At 41.5% G+C, this 24,382-nt stretch overlaps 1 protein-coding gene across 1 annotated transcript in view; it reads right to left on the reverse strand.

The window, feature by feature from the left end:
- LOC126176802 (cholinesterase-like) overlaps nt 1–24,382 on the reverse strand; it is a 51,930-nt gene that overhangs the window by 4,775 nt on the left and 22,773 nt on the right. The window contains exons 4-8 of the mRNA XM_049923983.1: nt 21,019–21,204; nt 20,601–20,800; nt 14,032–14,182; nt 12,611–12,792; nt 4,926–5,052 (exon numbers count right to left, since the gene is read on the reverse strand). Of these exons, the coding sequence (XP_049779940.1) occupies nt 4,926–5,052; nt 12,611–12,792; nt 14,032–14,182; nt 20,601–20,800; nt 21,019–21,204 (846 nt within the window). The remainder of the gene's footprint in view (nt 1–4,925; nt 5,053–12,610; nt 12,793–14,031; nt 14,183–20,600; nt 20,801–21,018; nt 21,205–24,382) is intronic.

Genomic DNA, 24,382 nt, shown 5'->3' on the forward strand with positions numbered 1-24,382 from the left:
TTTTCAAGGGCAGAAGTTCAGAACTCCTTCTAAGACTGTACTACATATGTAGTGGCGCATTGGGTATACGACTGCAGCCTGTATTCTTGACAGATCTCCTCTTAGTTCAAGAGTCAAAGACAGTTTACCTTCTCCACTATATTATCAAGGAGAATTGGTTCTCTTGAAATGGCGGAAAATTCGAAAAGGTGTTTTTCTATTGGTCAGGAAATCGAGACGAGGCTGCATGTTTTCCAGAATTATCCCAGATGTCGGGTGCAATCAAAGACAAGTTGTCCATTGTTCTTATCTCGATTCTACGGCATCTATGTGACTCCATATTGACTACCTGTCACTTTTATCATCCTTATTTATTAACTATTACAATGATTTCTTATCGAAAAAGTGACAGTCAAGGATTTTCCCACTACCAACATCAGTCAAAAAAATAAAATATAATAAAATAGTTATCCTCACCATTCCCGTGTTCTTGTTAGATATCAGTTTCCTCACTCATGTTGTGTATGCTACATGCACTCATGTTCTAAACACACACACACACACACACACACACACACACACACACACACACGTGCCGTAACATGTGTCTCAACTTTTTTGTAATTATGCAGTAGAGGTGCCTTTAACATTTATGTGCAATAGAACAGTGACTTTGACTGGTATCAGGATTGAAGGCTTGGATTGCAAAAAACATGGAAACACAGTAAGAAATTTTTTCTTATAAGTAAGCTACCTAGTTTCAACTACTGTTCAGGTGCATCGTACCCACTTCCTTCATACGAAACATCAATGACAAGATATTTTTAAGGATTTTTGGCAAGGTAGTGAATAAGAAAATTATCGATATTGCACAAAAATGTACTAAACTTAGCATATGTATTTAATCACAGAAGACAGCTCTTTGTTTTTCTTTGGCATAATTTAAATAACACCCCATATAATTTTAATTTCTTATTTAAATCTAAATTTGGATGGTCTATTTCTTTCCCCAGCCAGTAATGTGAAAAATAAAAAGAAAGTACATCATCAAATTACAATAAATAGCAATTTTGTCCTGTAAACCATATCCTTTGCATCTTTGATCATTAACTATGTTCCTTATTACAATTCTTGTAACTGAGAGCGGTTGGGAGTTTTAATTTTGCGTCTTATCTCATGAATTACACTATTGGTTAATATTCCACATCGTCCTGGGTATACTATGGCACTCTTCTCCTCCACATTCTTTGGAAGTTTCTGTATAAACTGTAAGTTTACAATGTTTGTGAACCAATTAACATTAAATTACCTTTGCATGTTTTAAACATATAGAATGGCTGTTTCGTTTCTAGTTGCACGTGTACAGTCAGTTACATTTAGAGACCATGTAACCATTCGTATTAAAAGGATTCAGATAGGACTGGAACACTAAGAACATTTTTTCATGCCTCCTTTAACAAAATAAATGTGACCAAAACCAAAAATTTTGCCCAGTACTCCGATATATGATTACTTATCTTTTCCATTTACACTGTTTGCTGATGTTTTATATTCCTGGTTGTATCCAGATATTTTCGTACATTATGTTCAAAGAGACTTTAAATCTGGCTTGTACATCTGCATTAGTTTCTCATTATTCCAACTGAGGTTTATTTTCTTTCATTATGGCAGTTGTTTACGCCATATACTCTAATTTTCATTTTTTGATTCCCATCTTTTCCATTTCGTCTCCTTTTTGGCATGCATGATGCATTAATATCATACAAACAATTAATTTCTGTAGCAGAGAACAGCTTTGTCTCTTAGACACATTGGCTCTTTTTCCTCAATATTATTATTAGGAATCATCCTAATTAAGTAATAATTATATCATACAGTATTATGGAGAACAGTGTTATGGGCTGAGAAAAATACGTTTCTCCATCTTTAGTAAATCACTATATTTGTTGGAGAATACGTCACTAACTCCACATAGTTACTCTATAGGCAGACAGCTCATAGTTTACATTGTTGCTGGTTTCCTGCAAGACTTACTTGCACACCAGTCAGTTTTCAGGTATTCTTAGTGCCTCAGAAGACAAACTGCAGAACACTGTTAAATACCACACTGTACCTGTTCTGTTAGATATAGAATACAGTGGCGCACATTGTAAATACTGTTTGTTGGTGCCTAACGCACTTACACAATTTTGGTCTGGGTCAAAGACATGATACACTTTCTAATCGTACACTGTAGCTTTGTGTCTCGCAAAACCATGTGCTTTAGATCGATTTAAAATCAATAAGATGATTCCCATTAAACTAGTTCCCCCTAGCTTTGTCACTAACATAAAAATTTGTACAGTTGTAGCTCACTCACTTTAAGAAATCTATTCCAAATTTTTTATCGTTATTTACAAAGAAACTGCTTATTTCTTGATAGTCTCCTTGCACAAAAGGTCACTGATTTTCGGTAGCCACCGCTCCACCCCCTCCCACGTTGTTAAAAATACCAGCAAAAACTTGGGTTCTATCCAGACCCCTAACGTAATAATGGTCTACTCGAAGTTACTGCAATTTTCCAGGCATATTTTCAATTAGTTCACCCATTTTAGCGTCAGCCTATTGCAGTTTATATGGTATTGCCACAGGATTTTTGTATTTCCTCGAAATGGCTGCCAGTGAATCCCTGTGCATTTCTGTTTTTAAAAAGCCTCTTTGTGTCACATTGTCATCCCAATTTAGCCGAAATGGTACCTTCATCTTGAGAACATGTCTCGTCGAGATGAACTTGTGGAATTTACAGCACAGATAGCTGTTAAAATGCACAACACATTTATTTCTTTGGCATTGTCTCTGTATCTTTTTTATCTGTTCCTGTCAGTCCGCTTGATCACAGATTTTAACCACCATAAAGTAGTCACAAAATGGTTCTGTAATGGACGAAAGGATATTTAAATTTTTTTCTCCTAAGAAGTGTACAGATTTCACTGAACGTTATGTTGGCAATGTCAGTAGCAAGATCGTCTGGGTTTTCCTATAGTAACTACATATCAAATTGTTTGTCCATTGGCCTCCTCTTCTACCCCATTAACTGAGGTATGTTTGACACCTTTGACGAAACTATGCTATTGCTTTTTACCCTCACAGAAGACACATTGATGCAGCTATGATTTTTCATTGTACACTCTAAAGATGAAAGATGCTGCCTTGTAAATATTCACATACAAGCAATACAATCCGTTTGATAATTATATAAAATTCTGGTTATGGATCCTAAATATACAAGTTTTTTGTAGAGAAAAGATTATAAACTATGTTCTGTCTGTCAAGAACAACAAAGAAGATACTAGAATTGTGAGGAAGGGTTTCATTAAAGCTACATAACCATAATTTTCCCAATCCGGAATATTGTTCCCCACAAACAAATACAGACATTACGAGATTAGGACTGATTTTCAAGAACAATGTTGTCCCACAGATCCTAAGAAAAAGAAACGTTATGTCAAACTGACTTACATCATTAAAGAAATTGCGCGTTTAAGTGCACTTAAGGTGTCATGGATATGCAAAATAAAACTGGAAATGGATGACACCATATCCAAAAAAATTAAACCTGCTGTATATGGTGCTAATTGCTGCCATTACGAAAGAGTGTGAACTGAAATTGGAAAAAGTTGAAAGCATTGCACATGTACTAGTGAGGTCTACAAATTACTTGAAACACAGTGTATGCAAAAATCCAAATACAACTAGGTAATATAAAATATCAGCATTTATTATAAATATCAATAATAAGCGGCATAAGTTGAAGTACTAGCCCAAACTTTTGTAATTATATGTTTGTTATGTTAAAGGAAGTTTCGAAAAATCTTTTTATAAACATCCAATATTATTTGAATTTGTTCCAAAAGGATATTACATTGCATCTAAATGTGGTCAGATCAACATTGCGCAACTACTATTAAAATGGCCATTTGCCACCTGAAAGGAATGGAATGACAACATTTAATGATAATTTGTTTGCACGTATTGTGAACTTAATATTTTATACGGAAATTTCTACAGGATACATAGCAGAATAGTTGCCAAAATAAACCAAGTATGATGAGGAGTGTTTTAACAATAGTGTAATGCAAGAGATAAGAGGAAAAATTAAAGTTTACTAATGTTTTCAGCTCAAAGAATTGCGAGAAGGAATGGAGATAATCGTTAGTCATAAAAGAGACAACCCATAGGAAATAATTCATATCTATTGAAATATCAGAACATCGTTTCTTAGTATTTCTCTAGTTACTGAATGGCGAAAGAAACAGATAATTAGAATTTGTATTTAAATTATAAACTCAAATTGAACTGGATGTTATTGAAGCTACAAACAAAAATATGGAAAGAGCTGTTTTCTGTATGTAAATGTATATATAAAATTAATAAAATTTTTGTTCAGGATTATTTATTTTCTTATTTACTACCCTGTCAAAAATTGCACAAACTTTCCTGTTAATGTTGATACGCATGTGTCTTTTGGATGTAGGAAGTGGATAGTTCTGTCATCTGGAAAAGTAGTTGAAACTAGGTAGTTGAAAGTATAGCTACCCTTAACTCTTCCTTACATAATGGTTAGTAATACTGGGGATAACTATCTTCTTTGCACCTCTGCTGGTGTTGAGGAAATCCTTGAAGTCTTTTTGGATAATAAATTATTAGGATTAGTTAATACATAATGAGGTAAAAGTTACATGATATCGATTTTAAGCGATACAGTTGTCTTACAGTGGAGATAAGAAGAACAATGGACCCTTTGTCCTGGACGGGAACTGTCATCTTCGAATAGTGTGTCAACCATGCAAGCTCATTCTTCGAATTTCCTACCATTTCTAAATTGCCCTGTGTCCTAGAATAAGTGGGGTTGTATGAACACTACCCCACTACGTAAATACAGCTACACTGTAGGTATTTGTACTTACCCCACTCTGATTGGGATGTGGGCTGTCCATAGTCAAACACATAGTAGTATGCTGGTAAGTTGGAGAGCTCTGTAACTTTCCTCACTAAGTCGTCTGTCGTCGCGAAGATGCTGATGTCATTCATGAACTGTTACAGTAAAATCGTATCTCTCATCAATGACTAAATAAATATATACCACACATTATTTCTATAAACGAAACTTTAACTCGCTAAACAGATTTTATCACACAATACCACTTTTTAGTGACTGTCGTGGTTTTCCTAGATCGAAGTGTCGGTGTTGCCAACTAATGCGTAATATGTAGTTTTACATGCAAATTATACTGCATGAACAGAAAAAAGATATGCACACGGAAACAACATAAATTATTGTCAAATCGGTTTACGAACTTTTCTGATACATCATTCCTCAATGTTCAGTTAAAAAAATAAATGAATAAAATAAAAAAAGAATCTCGTGGGACTTATGACAGGGCCACCCCAAGGGTAATTGTGTGCAGAAAATTTTAACATAAGGTAATTCTAGTTGAAATTGTGGCCATCCAAACAGTCTAACAAGTAACTAAAAGTTTTGATTCTGTTTACTCTCGTTTCTTTGAAGGTCCTCTTATTTTCCACAGTCTATTTAGTTCCTTGGTTTTTGCATTTGATTAAAGTAATACGATGTATAATATTTACACCATTTGCATTCAGTTGTAGACTACAGAACACATACACTAAAGAGAAAATAGAAAACTCCTATTCAGTGTAAACGTAGACATGTCTTTCCTTTATTTTTTGTAGGTCTGACAATAAAAAGAGTGATATGTGATTTATGACAAACTCGGCTGTCTATCTAGCCTGGCTGTAAGCTATTCGTCTGAAAAACGTGAAACGAAAATCAATCAAAAACATTTTGTTGCAGGAAACATAATCATTACATTTTTCATTTTATGAGAGAATTTCCCAAACTACTTAGGTTTTAGTACTGTAAATAATTTAATATTTGTTATAACTGAAGACGGCAGCATCGTTGGGAACTGTGACATATGAGTAACATGTCAGTACAAACTTGGGTACATACGGACAGTTGATAACTAAGATCTGTATGGGTTTTAAACGCCTACATGGGAAGTGCTACGAAGAGTTTTTCTGTGTAGAGATGCACGTTTTATAGCCGCATGTAGTTCCTTGTTTCTGGTGAGTAATATTCTTAGTACTGCATATACGTACATAAGGATGAGTTATAACCACATTGCATTTCCTAAACATCTACAACAAATAAGTGTTACTGAGACTTCATGTGAGATGAAAAACTAGTGAATCATTTGAAACCTGGTTATTTTTTTCTGCCTGAAAAAATAATTACTAAACGTTTTACAAAAATCCGAGTACCTATCCACAAACAGTATGGCAATACTAGAAACATACTAGTGAATAAGCATATGGTTCAGTTAAGTATAGCTGTCAGTATAACTGCGGCGAATGAAAATTTATATCAAGGCCAAAGTCCGAACCCAAGTCTCCTCCTCAAGAGGTAGATACGCAATCACTACGGCGCACTGTTTCATTCAAATGGAACTGTATGGTTCCAGTGACCTTTGCAATTCCAAAAAATCCCTGATGTAAATTTGCATAAATATGTTATAGATGTCTGAGACTTGAAAAGGTCTCTAGAGCTGTATAGTTTCAATTGATATTAGTAAAGCACGTTAAAATAAATTCAGTAAGTTATGGACATCAAATACTAGGAAAATAGGTAGCTGTGTCTTCATCACGACTGTCACAAAACTAATGAGATCACAAAAAGGAATGAAGGTATGATGTTACTTGAGATTTATACAATATGTTGAAAGAAAACAGTCCTCGCGTCGAGCAGTCTGGTAAGCAACCACACATACTTGGTGTGAGATATCTTTTTAGTTGTCTTCGAGATACCGATACTGGCAGTTGACAGGTTCAGACATCGAAACCCCACAGTAACAAATAATAACCTTTAACTCGAATTTTTATACCATAATCTTAGGAAGAATATAAAAAAACGTGTGCAGAGGAGATATTAAGGAAGCGTAGAGATAAGATTCAACTGAGGTTTTAAAATTTTCTTTCTCATTAATCCTTGAATTTTAATGTCATGTGGAAGAGCATGTTGTGACAATCGACGTTAAAATATTTCAAATTAAGCAGGTGTATTTTCCACATATAAAACCGAGATAAACATACATTTTGAATCACCTGGGTAATACGTTGAGCACAACATCACGAGATCCTATGTTCCTATCTATAGTTTGAAGTGTGTGCGATCCTTAGTCTACAGATAGTTGATTGAAATATAACCGACTGCATAATTTACGTGAGAAGTCATTCACAATTTTTCTAAAGGATGCCACAAGAATCATATTTCATGTGGATGGACGACAGGAATTCGAATTGATACGCTGTCGGAAAAAAAAACTGCAGCACCAAAACATAATTAACGTAGAGTAATGAAATTCCGGGAATTTATTTTTTTGTAACGTATTTAAGTGATTAATGCTGGAAGAACACAGGTTAATTTAAGCGTGAGATAAGAGGTTGCGAAATTCTGGTACATTAATAACTGGTGTGAGTGCCGGAATGTTGAATGCAAACATACAATCGTGCATGCGTTGTGTTGAACACGTGCTGGATGGCAGTTTTGGGGATGGAGTTCCATGCCTGATGCACTTGGTAGGTCAAAATAGGGATGGTTAATGAAGGTTGTGGGTAACGCATTTGTTGTCAGATATAGTCCCCTATGTTCCCGATAGGTGACAGTTCTGGTGATTGAGTAGGCCAAGGCAACAGCGGTATGTGGGCGAGCAGTACGCTGTTAAGAGACACACCCTGGGATGCTGTCAACGAATGGCAGCAGAACACGTCGAATCAGAAGACTCTCGTACAAATTTGGATTCAGGGTAAGTGAGATAACCACGAGAGTGCTCCCGCTGTCATACGAAATCACACGACAGACCTTAGGTCCATGTGTAGGTCGAGTGTATCTTGGACGCAGACAAGTTGGCTGTAGGCCTCAGCTGGCCTCCTTTTAACCAACACACGGTCATCACTGATCCCGAGGCGGAACCAGCTTCCATTAGAAAACGCGACAGACCTCTACCATGCCCTCCAAAGAGCTCTCGCTTGATACCACTGAGGTCGCGAATGGCGGTTATTTGTTGTTAATGGAATGCTCGCTACTGGCAGTCTGGCCTGAGGCTGTCCTTGAAGTAATCAATTTATAAAAGGTTGTTGTGTCACTGTGATGAAAACTACTGCTCATTTTACTGGTGCATATGCAGTACGAAGCGACAGAGCCATACACCAAATCGGTGGTGTTCCCTCTCGATAGTGCTCCCCCGTGCAGCTGTTCGGAGTCCGATGTTCTTACAACCGAACATTCCCGTGACCGTCGCTGTCAGTAATTATGTACAGTGGCTACATTTTTGTCAAGTTTTTCTGAAGTATCACAGAAGGAACATCCATCTAGTAATAGCCGTATTACACAAACTCGATTAGACTCAGTGAGGTGTTGATAATGGCGTCTAAGTCACCTTAAAGGCATTCTTGTCTAACTCAACTCACCACTCCAATCTCAAAGGTAAGTAAAGGTCACTACCGTTACAGCGTGTATTCAAAGCAAACACGATTTGCTACAAACAACAGTCTTATGCAACTGACGCGAAATTCAAATAGACATCATCTTTCATATGTAGAAACACGGCTACCAACTTTCGTTTATGTTGCGCAACTCTTTCCTGGTATTATGATTTTTTTCCATCGCTGTACTTTACATATACACTCCTGGAAATTGAAATAAGAACACCGTGAATTCATTGTCCCAGGAAGGGGAAACTTTATTGACACATTCCTGGGGTCAGATACATCACATGATCACACTGACAGAACCACAGGCACATAGACACAGGCAACAGAGCATGCACAATGTCGGCACTAGTACAGTGTATATCCACCTTTCGCAGCAATGCAGGCTGCTATTCTCCCATGGAGACGATCGTAGAGATGCTGGATGTAGTCCAGTGGAACGGCTTGCCATGCCATTTCCACCTGGCGCCTCAGTTGGACCAGCGTTCGTGCTGGACGTGCAGACCGCGTGAGACGACGCTTCATCCAGTCCCAAACATGCTCGATGGGGGACAGATCCGGAGATCTTGCTGGCCAGGGTAGTTGACTTACACCTTCTAGAGCACGTTGGGTGGCACGGGATACATGCGGACGTGCATTGTCCTGTTGGAACAGCAAGTTCCCTTGCCGGTCTAGGAATGGTAGAACGATGGGTTCGATGACGGTTTGGATGTACCGTGCACTATTCAGTGTCCCCTCGACGATCACCAGTGGTGTACGGCCAGTGTAGGAGATCGCTCCCCACACCATGATGCCGGTGTTGGCCCTGTGTGCCTCGGTCGTATGCAGTCCTGATTATGGCGCTCACCTGCACGGCGCCAAACACGCATACGACCATCATTGGCACCGAGGCAGAAGCGACTCTCATCGCTGAAGACGACACGTCTCCATTCGTCCCTCCATTCACGCCTGTCGCGACACCACTGGAGGCGGGCTGCACGATGTTGGGGCGTGAGCGGAAGACGGCCTAACGGTGTGCGGGACCGTAGCCCAGCTTCATGGAGACGGTTGCGAATGGTCCTCGCCGATACCCCAGAAGCAACAGTGTCCCTAATTTGCTGGGAAGTGGCGGTGCGGTCCCCTACGGCACTGCGTAGGATCCTACGGTCTTGGCGTGCATCCGTGCGTCGCTGCGGTCCGGTCCCAGGTCGACGGGCACGTGCACCTTCCGCCGACCACTGGCGACAACATCGATGTACTGTGGAGACCTCACGCCCCACGTGTTGAGCAATTCGGCGGTACGTCCACCCGGCCTCCCGCATGCCCACTATACGCCCTCGCTCAAAGTCCATCAACTGCACATACGGTTCACGTCCACGCTGTCGCGGCATGCTACCAGTGTTAAAGACTGCGATGGAGCTCCGTATGCCACGGCAAACTGGCTGACACTGACGGCGGCGGTGCACAAATGCTGCGCAGCTAGCGCCATTCGACGGCCAACACCGCGGTTCCTGGTGTGTCCGCTGTGCCGTGCGTGTGATCATTGCTTGTACAGCCCTCTCGCAGTGTCCGGAGCAAGTATGGTGGGTCTGACACACCGGGGTCAATGTGTTCTTACAGAGGTTTCGATGGTAATGGAAACAGCGCTTTCATTAGTGTGGAGCCTATGATTTTGAATAATCTTCCATTCACAGTTTACTGTTGCATTCAATCCGTTCCTGTACAAAATATTACGCACAATGAGTTCAATGGGTAAGAGTCATTCCGCGAACGTACTTCTGTAGTTAACTAATAATAGTTTATAATACTCTTTTCTTCTGGTATGCCGTGGTTTTTATTACTGTCAACAGCAAATACGGCTTGATGCAGACGGCTATTCTGCGACAATACTATGTGGTGACTGGAATTTAAGAAAATCTCAGGTACACTCCACTACTATCGGGTTCCCAAGTAGCTGCCTCCAGAGTTGGCTACTCGCCTGCCCTTAAGGGGGCCCTACATTTTCCCACTCGATAGTGACCGTCAAGACATTTGCACCCAAGATAGTAACAGAAAATTCGGAGTCAGTTTTACAACTACTTCTAATATGGAAGGCCATAGCCTCTCCTGATGTTATAAACATCAAGCTGTATGTTCATCTCGTGGGCGAATTAAGCAGACTATGGTGATGATATTGTGAAGTGGAAACGCGAAGGAACAGCCACAGCCACAACTGAAGCAAGACCAGGCAGATTTCACGTACTGAAGGACAGAAACAGTTGAGAATTGTGGAGGGTGGCTGTAAAAACTCGCACGAAGTCAGCGGAAGAAATCGCTCGTGAGTTCCAAAGTTCTGCCAGCAGTCCAGACAGCACAATGGCTGTGGGTAGGGAGTTGAGTAGAATGGGGTACAACGATCGAGTAGCTCATCATAAGCCACACATTACTGCAGTCAATGTTAAGCGACGCTTGAAGTGGTGCAAAGATCGACGCGACATAATTGTGTGTACACGAGTGAGGAAGGATATGGACACGTTTTACAGCATTCGCTAGTGGGCGCGGTAGAGGAACAGTTCGGAACCGATGACTGTGTCAGCAAGACAGTGCACCCCGTCATAATGACTGGTGGACAGTAACATTCCTGAAATGGACTGGCCTGCCTGTACTGCCAACCTGAACCCAATGGAACACTTTTGGGATAAGTTCGTCTTCGCTCCAGACTCCAGTGTACGACACCATCACTTTCTTTGGTTGCGGCTGTTGAGAAATAGTGGAATCCCATTCCTCCACAGACATCCAGACTCTTCACTGACAGCGTTCTCAGCAGATCTCGAGCCTTCATTAAGGTAGAGTGTGGGTGCATACCATTTAATGTTCACTGTAAGTGATCAGATAATTATAATCAGAGAGTCTATTTGCAGCACTGGTTCTCAAAAGGTTTTTCACCTTAACTGAGCTTCACTAAACTATCAGAGTTATTTTGCATATTTCACACTACAAGTTCGTACATACGTTTTTATGCTGGAACGTCGCGCGGGGTGGCCGCCCGGTTTGTGGCGTCAAGTCACGGTCTGCGCGGCCCCTCCCGCCGGAGATTCGAGTCCTCTCTCGGGTATGGTTGTGTGTGTTATTCTTAGCATAGGTCAGTTTGAGTTAGTTTAAGTAGTGTGTAAATCTAGGGACCGATGACCTAAGCGGTTTGGTCCCTTAGGAATTCACACACATTTGATTTTAACATCTTGCTGGCACTGTACTTACTGTGTTTATGTATGCTAGTTGTTTCCACTTTGCTTAACTATGCAATGACAGGAAAAAGAAGAGAGAAAAGGGACTACATATTCATACAGGTTACTATAATAAATGCTCAGTACTGATTCAGCACACCGATTCTTACTGGTTTCATAATATATTTCGTGTTCAAAATCCTTAGTATCAAAATTACGCATATCATAGTAGATTCTACATTAGGTGCCGGCCGGAGTGGCCGAGCGGTTAAAGGCGCTATAGTCTGGAACCGCACGACCGCTACGGTCGCAGGTTCGAATCCTGCCTCGGGCATGGATGTGTGTGATGTCCTTACGTTAGTTAGGTTTATGTAGTTCTAAGTTCTAGGGGACTTATGACCACAGCAGTTGAGTCCCATAGTGCTCAGAGCCATTTGAACCATTTTTTCTACATTACGTATTTTTAGATAAGGAACCAATGATTGGAAATGGGTGTTTCAGGGGGTACGGGAACTTGAATGAGAGATGCATGAGAGGTTATATTTAATACTACAAGGTAATATTACGTTTAAGTTACGTTTAATAAAATAATAACTACCTGCAGCAATGGCATTGATAGATCTGCGTCAATAACAGTGAACCAAATGGAAGAAATGTGTAGTCGTGAAGGGAAACGCGGAAGAAAGTGGGTCACAGAAACGGAGGTTCTTGACAAGGAATTGTTTATACGATGGAATTTGGGGCAAAAAATGGATCAAGTGGGAAAAGATCCGTGATATTTTTAAGAATACTTTAGGAGGAACAATTACATCCTTATCTCTCTGGAATGCCAACACATGATTGTCCTATTCCTTATTTTCTGGCTGTCATAATGCACCTGAAAAGACTTGAGATGCACTCACGTTGACGAGGGGATCTGGGTCATTGCTGGAGATGGTGTCGTTACCAAAGTAGAATTCCCTGAGCTTCCACGCCGCCTTTGTCTGCTCTTCTGCTGTCGGAAGGTGAAGGCACGGTCCAACAGCGACGTCAAACGCCTCGTTCAGATTCGTGATTAATTCTTGCTGGTTAACCATGTATGGCCCTAAATCAAAATTGATCCACAGTTAAATTACAAACAATATTCCACAAAACAGCTAATAATTTACAAATAGCTAAAGTTACTAATGAAGATACTAATTTATGACATTTACAGTTCAGTTTAAGTTACCGATATGTCAACTTACGTTTTAATAACTAATTCTTAGACACTAATAATTTGTACCGAAGAATGAACTTACTTTCTTCATTATTAAGTGTAGAATTTACTGCAATTTGTTTCCTTTTCAGAGGGGAAGCATAACAATCAGTACGTTTGAGAATGTGAGGAGATATTCGGACGACAATTTTTTGATGCTTTGGGGATAGAAAAATGTCCTTAATAATCTTCCTAAATAATATACGTCTGTTTGATTATGTTTATGATTCAAATTATACGAATAGCGTATGAACTAAATCCTCAGATTTAGAAAATCAACTGACTGTGTTCCTTATATTGCTAAACAGCTTACTGTCAATGAAAGTCAATGAAACTCACGTTACTATTTGCAGAGCCACTGTAGCTTTTCGAGAGAATCGGTCTATTTTTTGACACCAGGCTGTAACATTCCATCAGTTTCATTGCTTACTGATCCATAACAGCCCAGAAGAAACATGGCATAGTGCAAAACTATGTATTTACGCATACATTATCGAAAAAGATTTTCCCTGTCAGAACAGTGAGGGATTCCAGCCCTATTCCAAGCAACCAATAATGAGTATGTGACTTAGAGCATATCTCGGAATACTATATTGATCCTCACATAAACAGTCAATCCATAGCCCTAATTTATTAAAGTCTCTATATTGTTCACTTCTGACGACTGAAAATCATATATCCATCAGCATAAAAGTCCAGCATGAATATATGAAATATCAGTGATTTATTCAAAAGTATTTACGTGATTAAACTGTTAAAAGACATAAAAATTCTATGCCAAAATTATTCTAACGCTGATTCTACCTTTTAATTCTGGGTTATTTGTTTAATCATACACATACCAGTCCCAAGAGTCTATCCAAATCTAAATGTTGAGCGGTCTGCTTCATCTATACAAAAAATTAAATAAAACTGAATCAAGACAGTTGCCATCGTTCTATCGAAAGACTCTAGCAGACATACAAAATAAATCTAATAGCAACGAAAATGCTTCTCGTCCATCACGTACTCATGAAAAACACATGGTCTGTATCCATAGAACGAAAAAAAAGAAGAAAAAATCTCCAATCGCCAGACGATACATACCGAATTCCGCGGAAGTGGTGCCAATTATGATGGGGACTTGGCTAAAACGACCCTCATTTAATATTCTGATTGGCGATTCTGCTAAGAATGCGCCCTGTAGGTTTGGCTCTATGTGAGGTTCCCACAGACCTGCTACGACCAGCATTTTCTCCTGAAAAAGAGGTAATTTTTCAGTTAAATTCTGAAGTGTCACAAACTGCTTATTAAATTTTACAGAGACATCAAGAACGAATCAGTGTCAAATGAACAATCCATCTATTCCTATGTTGAAGCAGCATACTTCAGCATTGACCTTGTGAAATGAAATAACCTATTATATGTTTTCCTTTTTAGTCGTCTGTACTCTGACTAATTTGATGAGGACCGCGTCAGATTTGCATGTACCTTCTCAGTTAGCTGTTGGATGTATTCAAAACTCTGTCTTCCGCAATAGTTTTCGCCCTCTATCGCTCCCTCTAGTACCAAGGCGGTCATTACCTGATGTCGTAACGCAAGTCTTATCATCTTGTCACTCCTTCTTGTCAGTGTTTTCCACAAGTTCCTTACTTCGCCGATTCTGCTGAGAAACTTCTCATTCCTTATCTTGTCCGTCCACACAGATTACAACATTCTTCTTTAGCACTACATCTCATATGCGTTAATTCTCCTGTGTTCCAGTTTTCGAACAGTACGTTATTCACTACCATACAATGCTGTGCTTCAAGCGTACATTCTCAAAAATTACTTCTGAAATTAAAAACTATGTTTGATACCAGTTAACTTGTCTTGGGCCGAAATGCCAGGTTTTTATAACCTTCTTGTTTCGTCATGCATGGTCTGTTTTGCTTCCAAGATAGCAGAATTACTTAGTGTCATCAACGGTTGTGTTAACCTACTAAATCTTTGCTATTTATCATTGCGTTGTATTGTATTGTGTGGAACTGGGGACCTAGAAACGACGGAGAGGCTTCGTCGCCGCCGTAGCCCTTCTTCAGTGGTTCACAACCCCACAACAGGCTACAGCAGTCCACCCACCCCACCGCCGCCACACAACGAACCCAGGGTTATTGTGCTGTTCGGCCCCCAGTGGACCCCCCGAGAACGTCTCACACCAGACGAGCGTAATCCAAATGTTTGCGTGGTAGAGTATTATGGTGTACTCGTACGTGGAGACAGTGCGCAGCAATCGTCGACGTAGTGTAACTGAGATGGAATATGGGGAAACAGCCCGCATTCGCGAAGGTAAATGCAAAACCGCCTTAAGAATCATCCATAGGCTGACCGGCACACCGGACCTCGACATAAATCCGCCAGGCGGATTCGTGTCGGGGAGCGGCACGCCTTCCCGCCCGGAAAGCAGTGTGTTAGATCGCACGGCTAACTGGGCGTACATTACTTCTCATTAATTTAGTCTTTTTCTGGTTTATTTTTATTCCGTATTATGTACTCATTAGATTTTTCATTCCATCCAATAAATCTTGTAATGCTGCTTCAGTTCACTGACGAACGCAATGTCATCAACGAATATTATACTGATATAAAAAAATGGCTCTGAGCGCTATGGGACTTAACATCTGAGGTCATCAGTCCCCTAGAACTTAGAACTAATGAAACCTAACTAACCTAAGGACATCACACACGTCCATTCCCGAGGCAGCATTCGAACCTGCGACCGTAGCGGTCGCGCGGTTCCAGACCGAAGCGCCTAGAACCACTCGGCCACCTCGGCCGGCTATCATTGATATCCTTTCAGCTTCAATTTTAATACCATTCTGGAATCTTTCTTTTATTTCCGTGACTGATTCTTCGACGTATAGATTGAACAATAGGGGCGAAAATTTTTAACCAAGTTTTAAACTATTTATTCCCAGTTATTAGTTCCTGGTAGTCCAGCCTTACTGTTTCCTCGCTGTTCTTTTCATATTGTATATTACCCGTCTTTTCTTATAGCTTACTCCCATTTTTCTGAGTATTCTGAACATCTTGTACTATTTGACATTGTCGAACGCCAGAACGTGGTCTGCCTCTGGATCACGGGGTCCCGGGTTCGATTACCGGACTGGTTGGGGATCTTCTGTGCCCGAGGTCTGTGTGTTTGTGTTGTTGTCATCATTTCATCATCATCATCATCATCATCATCATCATCATTCGTGACAGTGGCTGGATTGGACTGTGTAATAATTGGGAATTCGTGCGGGCGCTGATGACCGGACAGTTGAGAGCCCCACAAACCAAAAATCATCATCATCATTGTCTAACGCTTTTTCCAGATTGACAAATGCTATGAACGCGTCATAACTTTTCTTTATTTTGGTTTTGTTATCACGCACAACGTCAGAACTGCTTCTGTAGTGCCTCTACCTTTTTCTAAAGCCAAACTAACCGTCATCTACAAGACACTAAATTTTCTTTTCCATTGTTCTGTATATTATCCTTGTTAGAAGTTTGGATGCATGTGCTTTTAAGCAGATTGTGCGATAATTCTCGCCCTTATCTGTCTTTCCTATTTTCGGAATGGTATGTCGCGAGTCTGCACACCATCATGAATAGACGTTTAGTTGCCCATTAACCCAATGATTTTAGAAATTCCAATGAAATATTGTCTATCCCGTATGCCTTAATTGATTTCAAGTCTTTTAGAGTTCTTTAAAGTTCTAATACTGGATGCCCTATGTCTTCCAATGGATCCCAGTTTCTTCTCCTGTCTCGTCATCGGGCAGGCCTTCCCTTCATCGAGACCTCCAATGTGTCCTTTCCACCAGCTCACTCTCTCCTCTCCGTTTATCAGTGGAATTCCCATTTCACTCTTTGTGTTACAATTTTGTATTTTAATTTCACCGAAAGTTGCTTTAACTTTTCTACATGGTGAGTAAGCCCTTCTGATGATCATTACTTTTTCTATTTCTGCACATCTTTCCTGCAGCCATTTCGCCTTGCGTGCCTTGCACTTCCAATTTATTCCGTTTCTAATGGAATTATATTACTGTATTGCTGTCTTCCCGAACAGTTTTGTACTTCTTCTTCCGTCGATCAATTGTATTTCTCATGGTACCAACGTTTCTTCGCTGTTACCTTCCTTATACCTAAGTTTGACTGTCCATTATTTGTGAATGCCCTTTTTAGAGACCTCCATCCTCTTCAACTGAACTGCCTATTGATGTATGCTTTATCGTGGTATCCACATTGTTAACGATCTTCATATGTATCCGATTATTCCTAAGTTCTTCTATATCCCTCTTTCTTCCACACGGATTCTTTCGAACGACTCTCGTGAACGTCGGTCTACTCTTCATCGTTACTAACCTATGATCTGAGTCTGTTCAAATGGTTCAAATGGCTCTGAGAACTGGAATCTTCCCCAGTCTCCAGTTCTTTGGACTTAACATCTGAGGTCATCAGTCCCTCAGAACTTAGAACTAGTTAAACCTAACTAACCTACGAACATCACACACATCCATGCCCCAGGCAGGATTCGAACCTGCGACCGTAGCGGTCGTGCGGTTCCAGACTGAAGCGCCTAGAACCGCTCGGCCAGATCTGAGTCTGTCTCTGCTCTCAGTTACACCACACAATACAGTCTCTGATTTCAGAATCTCTGTCTGACAATGATGTAATCCAGCTGGAATCTTCTCCAGTCTCCAGTTCTTTGGCAAGTGCGAAACTGGCTGGAGTAATCGCTATTACTATCTAAAACTTGTTGTACACCTTAGTTAGTCTTTTTCCTCTCTCGTTCCTACGGCCTAGTCCGTATTCTCTCGTAACTCTTTCCTCTATACCTTCCTCTACAACCACGTTCCAATCCCCCATCATTATTACATTTTCATATTCCTATATATATTTTTAATTATCTGGTCCATATGCTCATATGATTTCTCTATAGTTTACGTGTCCTGTAATGAACGATTGGTATGGGATGGCAGCATGATCGTGTTTATGCCTGGTCAGCTGACAGGAACAGCTATTTTCATAATTGCAGCCATGTTATGCGGATATTAAACGCTGCTTTCGTGATCCTGTATCACTCACATGTACGTAGAACTGAATAAAAAGTAAATTATACAGAAATTAACAAATATATGAAATATACACCACTGCCTCTCCTAAGATTTCTGTCTAAATACTGGTGACTAAAATAACAGGGCTTCCTCCTCGACAATAAGAACATTGCCTTTACGACGTACTTGTGGCAAATAGCTTCAGTTAATCATATTTAATGGGTTTTAAAACAACAGAAATTTGCCTGTCATCTGGCAATGATAGGATGGGTGTAGCACAGCTTGTGTTTGCTATCAGATTGCATGTGGCAAAGTTGATGGTTCATCGTAAAGGTGGTACGTCGAGCCAGCTACACGCATCTGAACATCTATTTTTTAAAGTTATTTTAATGATTCTGTATTTTTGAATGTCTTATGGACGTTGAAAGATTTAAATTTTAGCATGTTAAAGATACAATAAACTGTGTGCCGGACAAGGCTCGAAGCAGGGAATTTGCTTTTCACGGACAGATGCTCCACCGACTGAGCCAGCCAAGCATGACACACGACCCATCTTCACAGCTTGACTTAGGGCAATACCTCTTATTACACTCTAAAGACTCCACGGAAGTCCGTCTGCGTACCCAGCGGGATTAGTGCCTTTGGGAATTTTAGGTTGGTAGGCTTGTGGGTCTTGTGGGTGAGTGTCAGTGTGCGTGTGTGTGTGTGTGTGTGTGTGTGTGTGTGTGTGTCTGTATGGGGGTGGGGGAGAGGGGGAAAGAGAGAAAGAGAGAGAGAGAGACGGACAGATAGGAGACCAGCACATGCGGCTTGATACTCGCCTATTAATTATTTTAAATACACTCGTCCAGATATTTTAAAGTACGGGCACTGGCATTGTCGAGCGTCACAAAAGTAACGACGAAATTATGAATGCTACAATTTGCAATTACTGCAAGCTATGATCCAGGAGTATAAAATTAATCGCTTCTATACTGCTACAAAACTGCAGTTGAGTACAGAAAAGGTGGTTCGTATGTGAAACTTACCCTTAGTAAAGTAGTGTGTTTCTTACACAGGAAACAGTCAAGATATGTATCACACACACCAGGTAAAAGTTTACGGAATGATGATATTTCGCTTTAAAAGTTGCAGGCCCTTTCTCTTCATGGATCAAACTATTCGGGCATGAGGAACAAAACTTTATGGAAAATAGTTTCAACCTTCACCGAGGGACCAAAAGTGCACAATTCATTCACGAACGGCATGGCTCTCTCTCGCAAATATATCTCTGTGCTGGTAAATTCTGAAATAAATCATTGCAGTACTGATGAATCAGTACTGCTAGCGAAAATTATAAATTGAAATCATGACATCTGCATTTCATTTAGCTTTTCCCGATGTAACTGTTACCCTTTTATATCGGGTAAGTAAAACGCAGGGTTTGAACCACTTCAGTCAGGAAACCAATCAGAACTGAGGAAACACCTGCGTTTCTTCAAACCTGTTGAAATGAACAAGTTACGGCGAATGAAAGTTGAACTGGAATTTGAAAAATGAGAAATAAAGAACCCACTTAGTAGTAGTGCAAATAAAGTTATTAATGTGTCAGTCTGACTTGATTTCCAACATAGACGTGTTATGTTAGTGAAGCTGTGTCAGTATTTAACAACACTGTTTGTATAATGTATTTTGTTTTTATGGACTACTCCATATCCATGACGATCTCTTCTATATGTTTTATGAAACAAAAAATGTATATAGGGTGAATATTAGTGAAATCGACAAATTGCAGGGACGGATTCCTGACTGCAAACGGAGGAAAAAATGTCCTATGATCATGGAAATGTATCGTTCCCACGGTAGATGGCGCTGACGAATGTTCCTCTGGCCATGCGCCGTGTCTTTCTTGTGTGTTTCAGACTGTGTGAACGACTCAGCTGAATGTAAGTAGCAGAACGGGAGCAATCCGAGATGGTGTTCGTCTATAGTGAAGCATATGGAAACAGCCGAGAGGCAGAGCGGCTGTACCGAAAAAAGAACCCTCACAGACACCAACCACATCACACAGCATTTCAAGCCCATTTTGGGCGTTTGTGTGATCATTCTTTCAGAATGTGGGGGGAAATGGCGGACTTCGTGTATAGCAGATCTGGAGGAACAGATTCTACAGGATATTGAGACGAACCCTAGGACAAGCCCCAGGCAAGTGTCCCGCCAACATGGTGCAAGCCGAAGTACGATTACGAAAGAAAAAAAATGTATTCTGCATGACAACCACTACTTCCCTATCACCTGCAAACCCATGGAGGCTTCTGTGAACATTTGTTACGACGTGGATGCGATGCACCTCTGTACCGTTTTCCGAGACGATTTGTTGTCGTTGTATGCACACCGTCCACTTCCGGACAAGTTTTCATGCGACCTTGTTTCCTCTGTTTCCAGTCAGGCAACCATCCCTGCAGTTTTCGGTTTTATTGATGTTAACCAGCTATAAAGTACTTTAAACACCAGTATTACATGGACTGTAATTTCCCGAGGATTATCAACAGCAAGTAAGGACGCATGCAAAGAACAACTAACAGCACTGTAACTTCGACCTGTAAACTGAATTACCTCGTCGGTGAGGATAAGATTCCTGTCCACGAGCAGATCGGTGGCGTTTACAGAGCGAAGAAATTCTAAGAGCTGTTGCGAGTCCTCCGTTTCGAAACCGAGGGCAGCTCCAAGTCTGAAGGCGTGGTTGCGAGCTGCGGCCAAGGGAACGAGTCGTCTGATGAAGACGCCGCTCTCTATGATTAACCTTGAGAACAAACCTAGGGAATAAAATGTTCGGAAACGATGTAAGCCACTGTATGCGCTACTTGTTACGCAATGACACAGACGACAAAATGAACGTCACTGCTTCCACAGTGGACAAAACTTCTACCAAACTAAAGCGCCGAAAACAGCTAAAGTAATTACCAACTGCTCTACATATTATTATAACCACGATCTGCATTCTGCTGTTTGATGTGGTTATCGACGTGCTGACCTGCAGATGTTGGTGACACCAGGTGGAAGGATACGGAGATGCCGCCTGCGCTCTGTCCGAAAACGGTGACCTGCTGAGGGTCGCCGCCGAATCTGGCGATGTTCCTTTGCACCCAGGACATGGCCAGCTGCTGGTCCTTCACGCCCGCGTTGCCGGGTACAACTTGATCACCAGTGCTCAGGAATCCTACAAACGAAGTTTCCCAACAATAACATGTACCTTTCTCGAATCAGCAGATTCATTCACAGATACAGATATGTTAGATTTTATCAACGGTACTTCTAAATGAAGGATTCATGAATATTTGTTATTTCTGCCCTGGAATTGAAAACTAGAAATTTGCGAAATAGATCATTTCACTTGCGATTCATTCAATACGTGGCTGACAAATGCGGAAGACGTTAGCATTCCACAGCTCTAAGCCTCTAGATGAGCTTCTCGCCCCGGGTTCCCGGGTTCGATTCCCGGCGGGGTCTGGGATTTTCTCTGCCTCGTGATGGCTGGGTGTTGTGTGATGTCCTTAGGTTAGTTAGGTTTAAGTAGTTCTAAGTTCTAGGGGACTGATGACCTAAGATGTTTAGTCCCATAGTGCTCAGAGCCATTTGAACCTTTGAGCTTCTCGCACTATTCAGCACGCTCTCCAAACCGCTCGACGCTTCCTGTTCCCATTTCCATCACCAACTCCAGTCGACAGGTATCTCAACAGTATAAGGTACACTTTCCAAGATGACAATCGACTGTTCAATTGTTACATACACACTTGAGCTCACGAGCCACCTACATAACACTTGCGTGTTGTTCAAACCTACGCTAACAAATCCTGCAGCACGCCTTTGAATTACTTCGAAGCATTCGTTTGATCAGACGTAGGGAGGATTCCAAACTCTCGAGCTGTACTCAAAAATGAGTCCCACTATGGTTCTGTACTCGGTCTCCTTTACAAATGGACCACACTATCCCCAAATTTTCCAAAAAACACCGAAATTGTCTCTCTCTATTACCATCCTTACATTTTAATTCCATTAAGCATGGATATTAAACGAGGTTTCGTGTAAAGCAGTACACTACTAATACTGTATTCGAACTTAACAGAATTGTTTTTCCTATTGATTTGCATTAACTTTGAATTTTTCAGATCTCCGTTTCAAATGGCACCCACGCTTAGCGACCGGAAATTGCTGACACAGCCGTTGGCTGATGATGAGTTCTGTTGTTTCTAGGAGCGAATTATTATTTGATTAGTAATAGAAACTGAAGCTATATTTTAATGCATTACTCGTTATGAGGCACGATCACAAATTTTACTAAATGTTTTCCATGTTACAGCAAATGTATTCGCCTTTGCGAATATGAACCACAGTCGACTGAGTACTGGAATGACCACAATGGAAATTTTTCACGGAGTAGGACTCTAACCTGGATTTCCCACTTTTATCAGAGTGGTCACCTTAACAGTTTCGACCATACGAATACGAATCAAGGCCGGACCTACACTTCCAAATACGTCATCCATGTGTCTACTACAGGTAGAAAATATTTATTGAGAGTCCAAGGCCTGGCATTGGCTAATAAATACGAAATAGCAGTGCCTATATTATTAAGAAGTATGACACAATTTTCCTTCGGACATGCATGCTGGCCGTGTTTCCTTCTCAAATGGTTCAAGTGTTTAAGACGACCGCTCGCGTAAAGTGGTGAATCTGGATTCGAGTTCTGGTTCAGCACAAAATTTAGCTGTCGTCATTCCAATATACAGCCAACAGAGATTCATATTTGCAGCAGCGAATACATTTCCTGTATTTACGAGGCTCTCCGACATTGGAATAGTACCCCGGCTTTGTACTTGATGGGGAAATCGGTAATACTGACGACTGAAGATGGAGTAAATGGGGTGAAGGTTTGAACAGGAGTTTGTGTTAGGGAAGGTTCTTGACTTGGATAGTCTGTGCAGCTATATTACTGTGGCGTAGTGGTTGGCACATCTGCTTTCTAAGCAGGAGAAACAGGTTCATATCTCAGCTGTGACACAAATTTTAGTTCAGCTTCCATCCTTATCGAAGATAAAGTTGAGTCTCATTTGTCTACATGAAAACGTAATTCCATCAGATCAAGAGCCTTAATTTAATTTCATACTACTTGCTACAATATGCGTCGAAATTGAGGTCACCTTCTCTATAGTGCGCAATTTCGAATCCATGCTACTTCCAGGTAAAAACTTATGCAGTGGCAGTTGGTCGGTACGAGTCGCTCACGACACTGCACTGTCAGCACTGAAAGATAAACAGTAGGATATTGCTTCTCTCACTCCAGACTGAACACTATACACATCCCTGTGCCCTTGAGGTAATCGGCTAACTTAGCTCACGGTCCCAATTCACCATCGTCATTTCAAATTCAGCACATCTTACACTCCTGGAAATGGAAAAAAGAACACATTGACACCGGTGTGTCAGACCCACCATACTTGCTCCGGACACTGCGAGAGGGCTGTACAAGCAATGATCACACGCACGGCACAGCGGACACACCAGGAACCGCGGTGTTGGCCGTCGAATGGCGCTAGCTGCGCAGCATTTGTGCACCGCCGCCGTCAGTGTCAGCCAGTTTGCCGTGGCATACGGAGCTCCATCGCAGTCTTTAACACTGGTAGCATGCCGCGACAGCGTGGACGTGAACCGTATGTGCAGTTGACGGACTTTGAGCGAGGGCGTATAGTGGGCACGCGGGAGGCCGGGTGGACGTACCGCCGAATTGCTCAACACGTGGAGCGTGAGGTCTCCACAGTACATCGATGTTGTCGCCAGTGGTCGGCGGAAGGTGCACGTGCCCGTTGACCTGGGACCGGACCGCAGCGACGCACGGATGCACGCCAAGACCGTAGGATCCTACGCAGTGCCGTAGGGGACCGCACCGCCACTTCCCAGCAAATTAGGGACACTGTTACTCCTGGGGTATCGGCGAGGACCATTCACAACCGTCTCCATGAAGCTGGGCTACGGTCCCGCACACCGTTAGGCCGTCTTCCGCTCACGCCCCAACATCGTGCAGCCCGCCTCCAGTGGTGTCGCGACAGGCGTGAATGGAGGGACGAATGGAGACGTGTCGTCTTCAGCGATGAGAGTCGCTTCTGCCTTGGTGCCAATGATGGTCGTATGCGTGTTTGGCGCCGTGCAGGTGAGCGCCACAATCAGGACTGCATACGACCGAGGCACACAGGGCCAACACCCGGCATCATGGTGTGGGGAGCGATCTCCTACACTGGCCATACACCACTGGTGATCGTCGAGGGGACACTGAATAGTGCACGGTACATCCAAACCGTCATCGAACACATCGTTCTACCATTCCTAGACCGGCAAGGGAA

This window comes from Schistocerca cancellata, chromosome 3 (genome assembly GCF_023864275.1).
Source record: "Schistocerca cancellata isolate TAMUIC-IGC-003103 chromosome 3, iqSchCanc2.1, whole genome shotgun sequence".
Taxonomy (NCBI): Eukaryota; Metazoa; Arthropoda; class Insecta; order Orthoptera; family Acrididae; genus Schistocerca; species Schistocerca cancellata.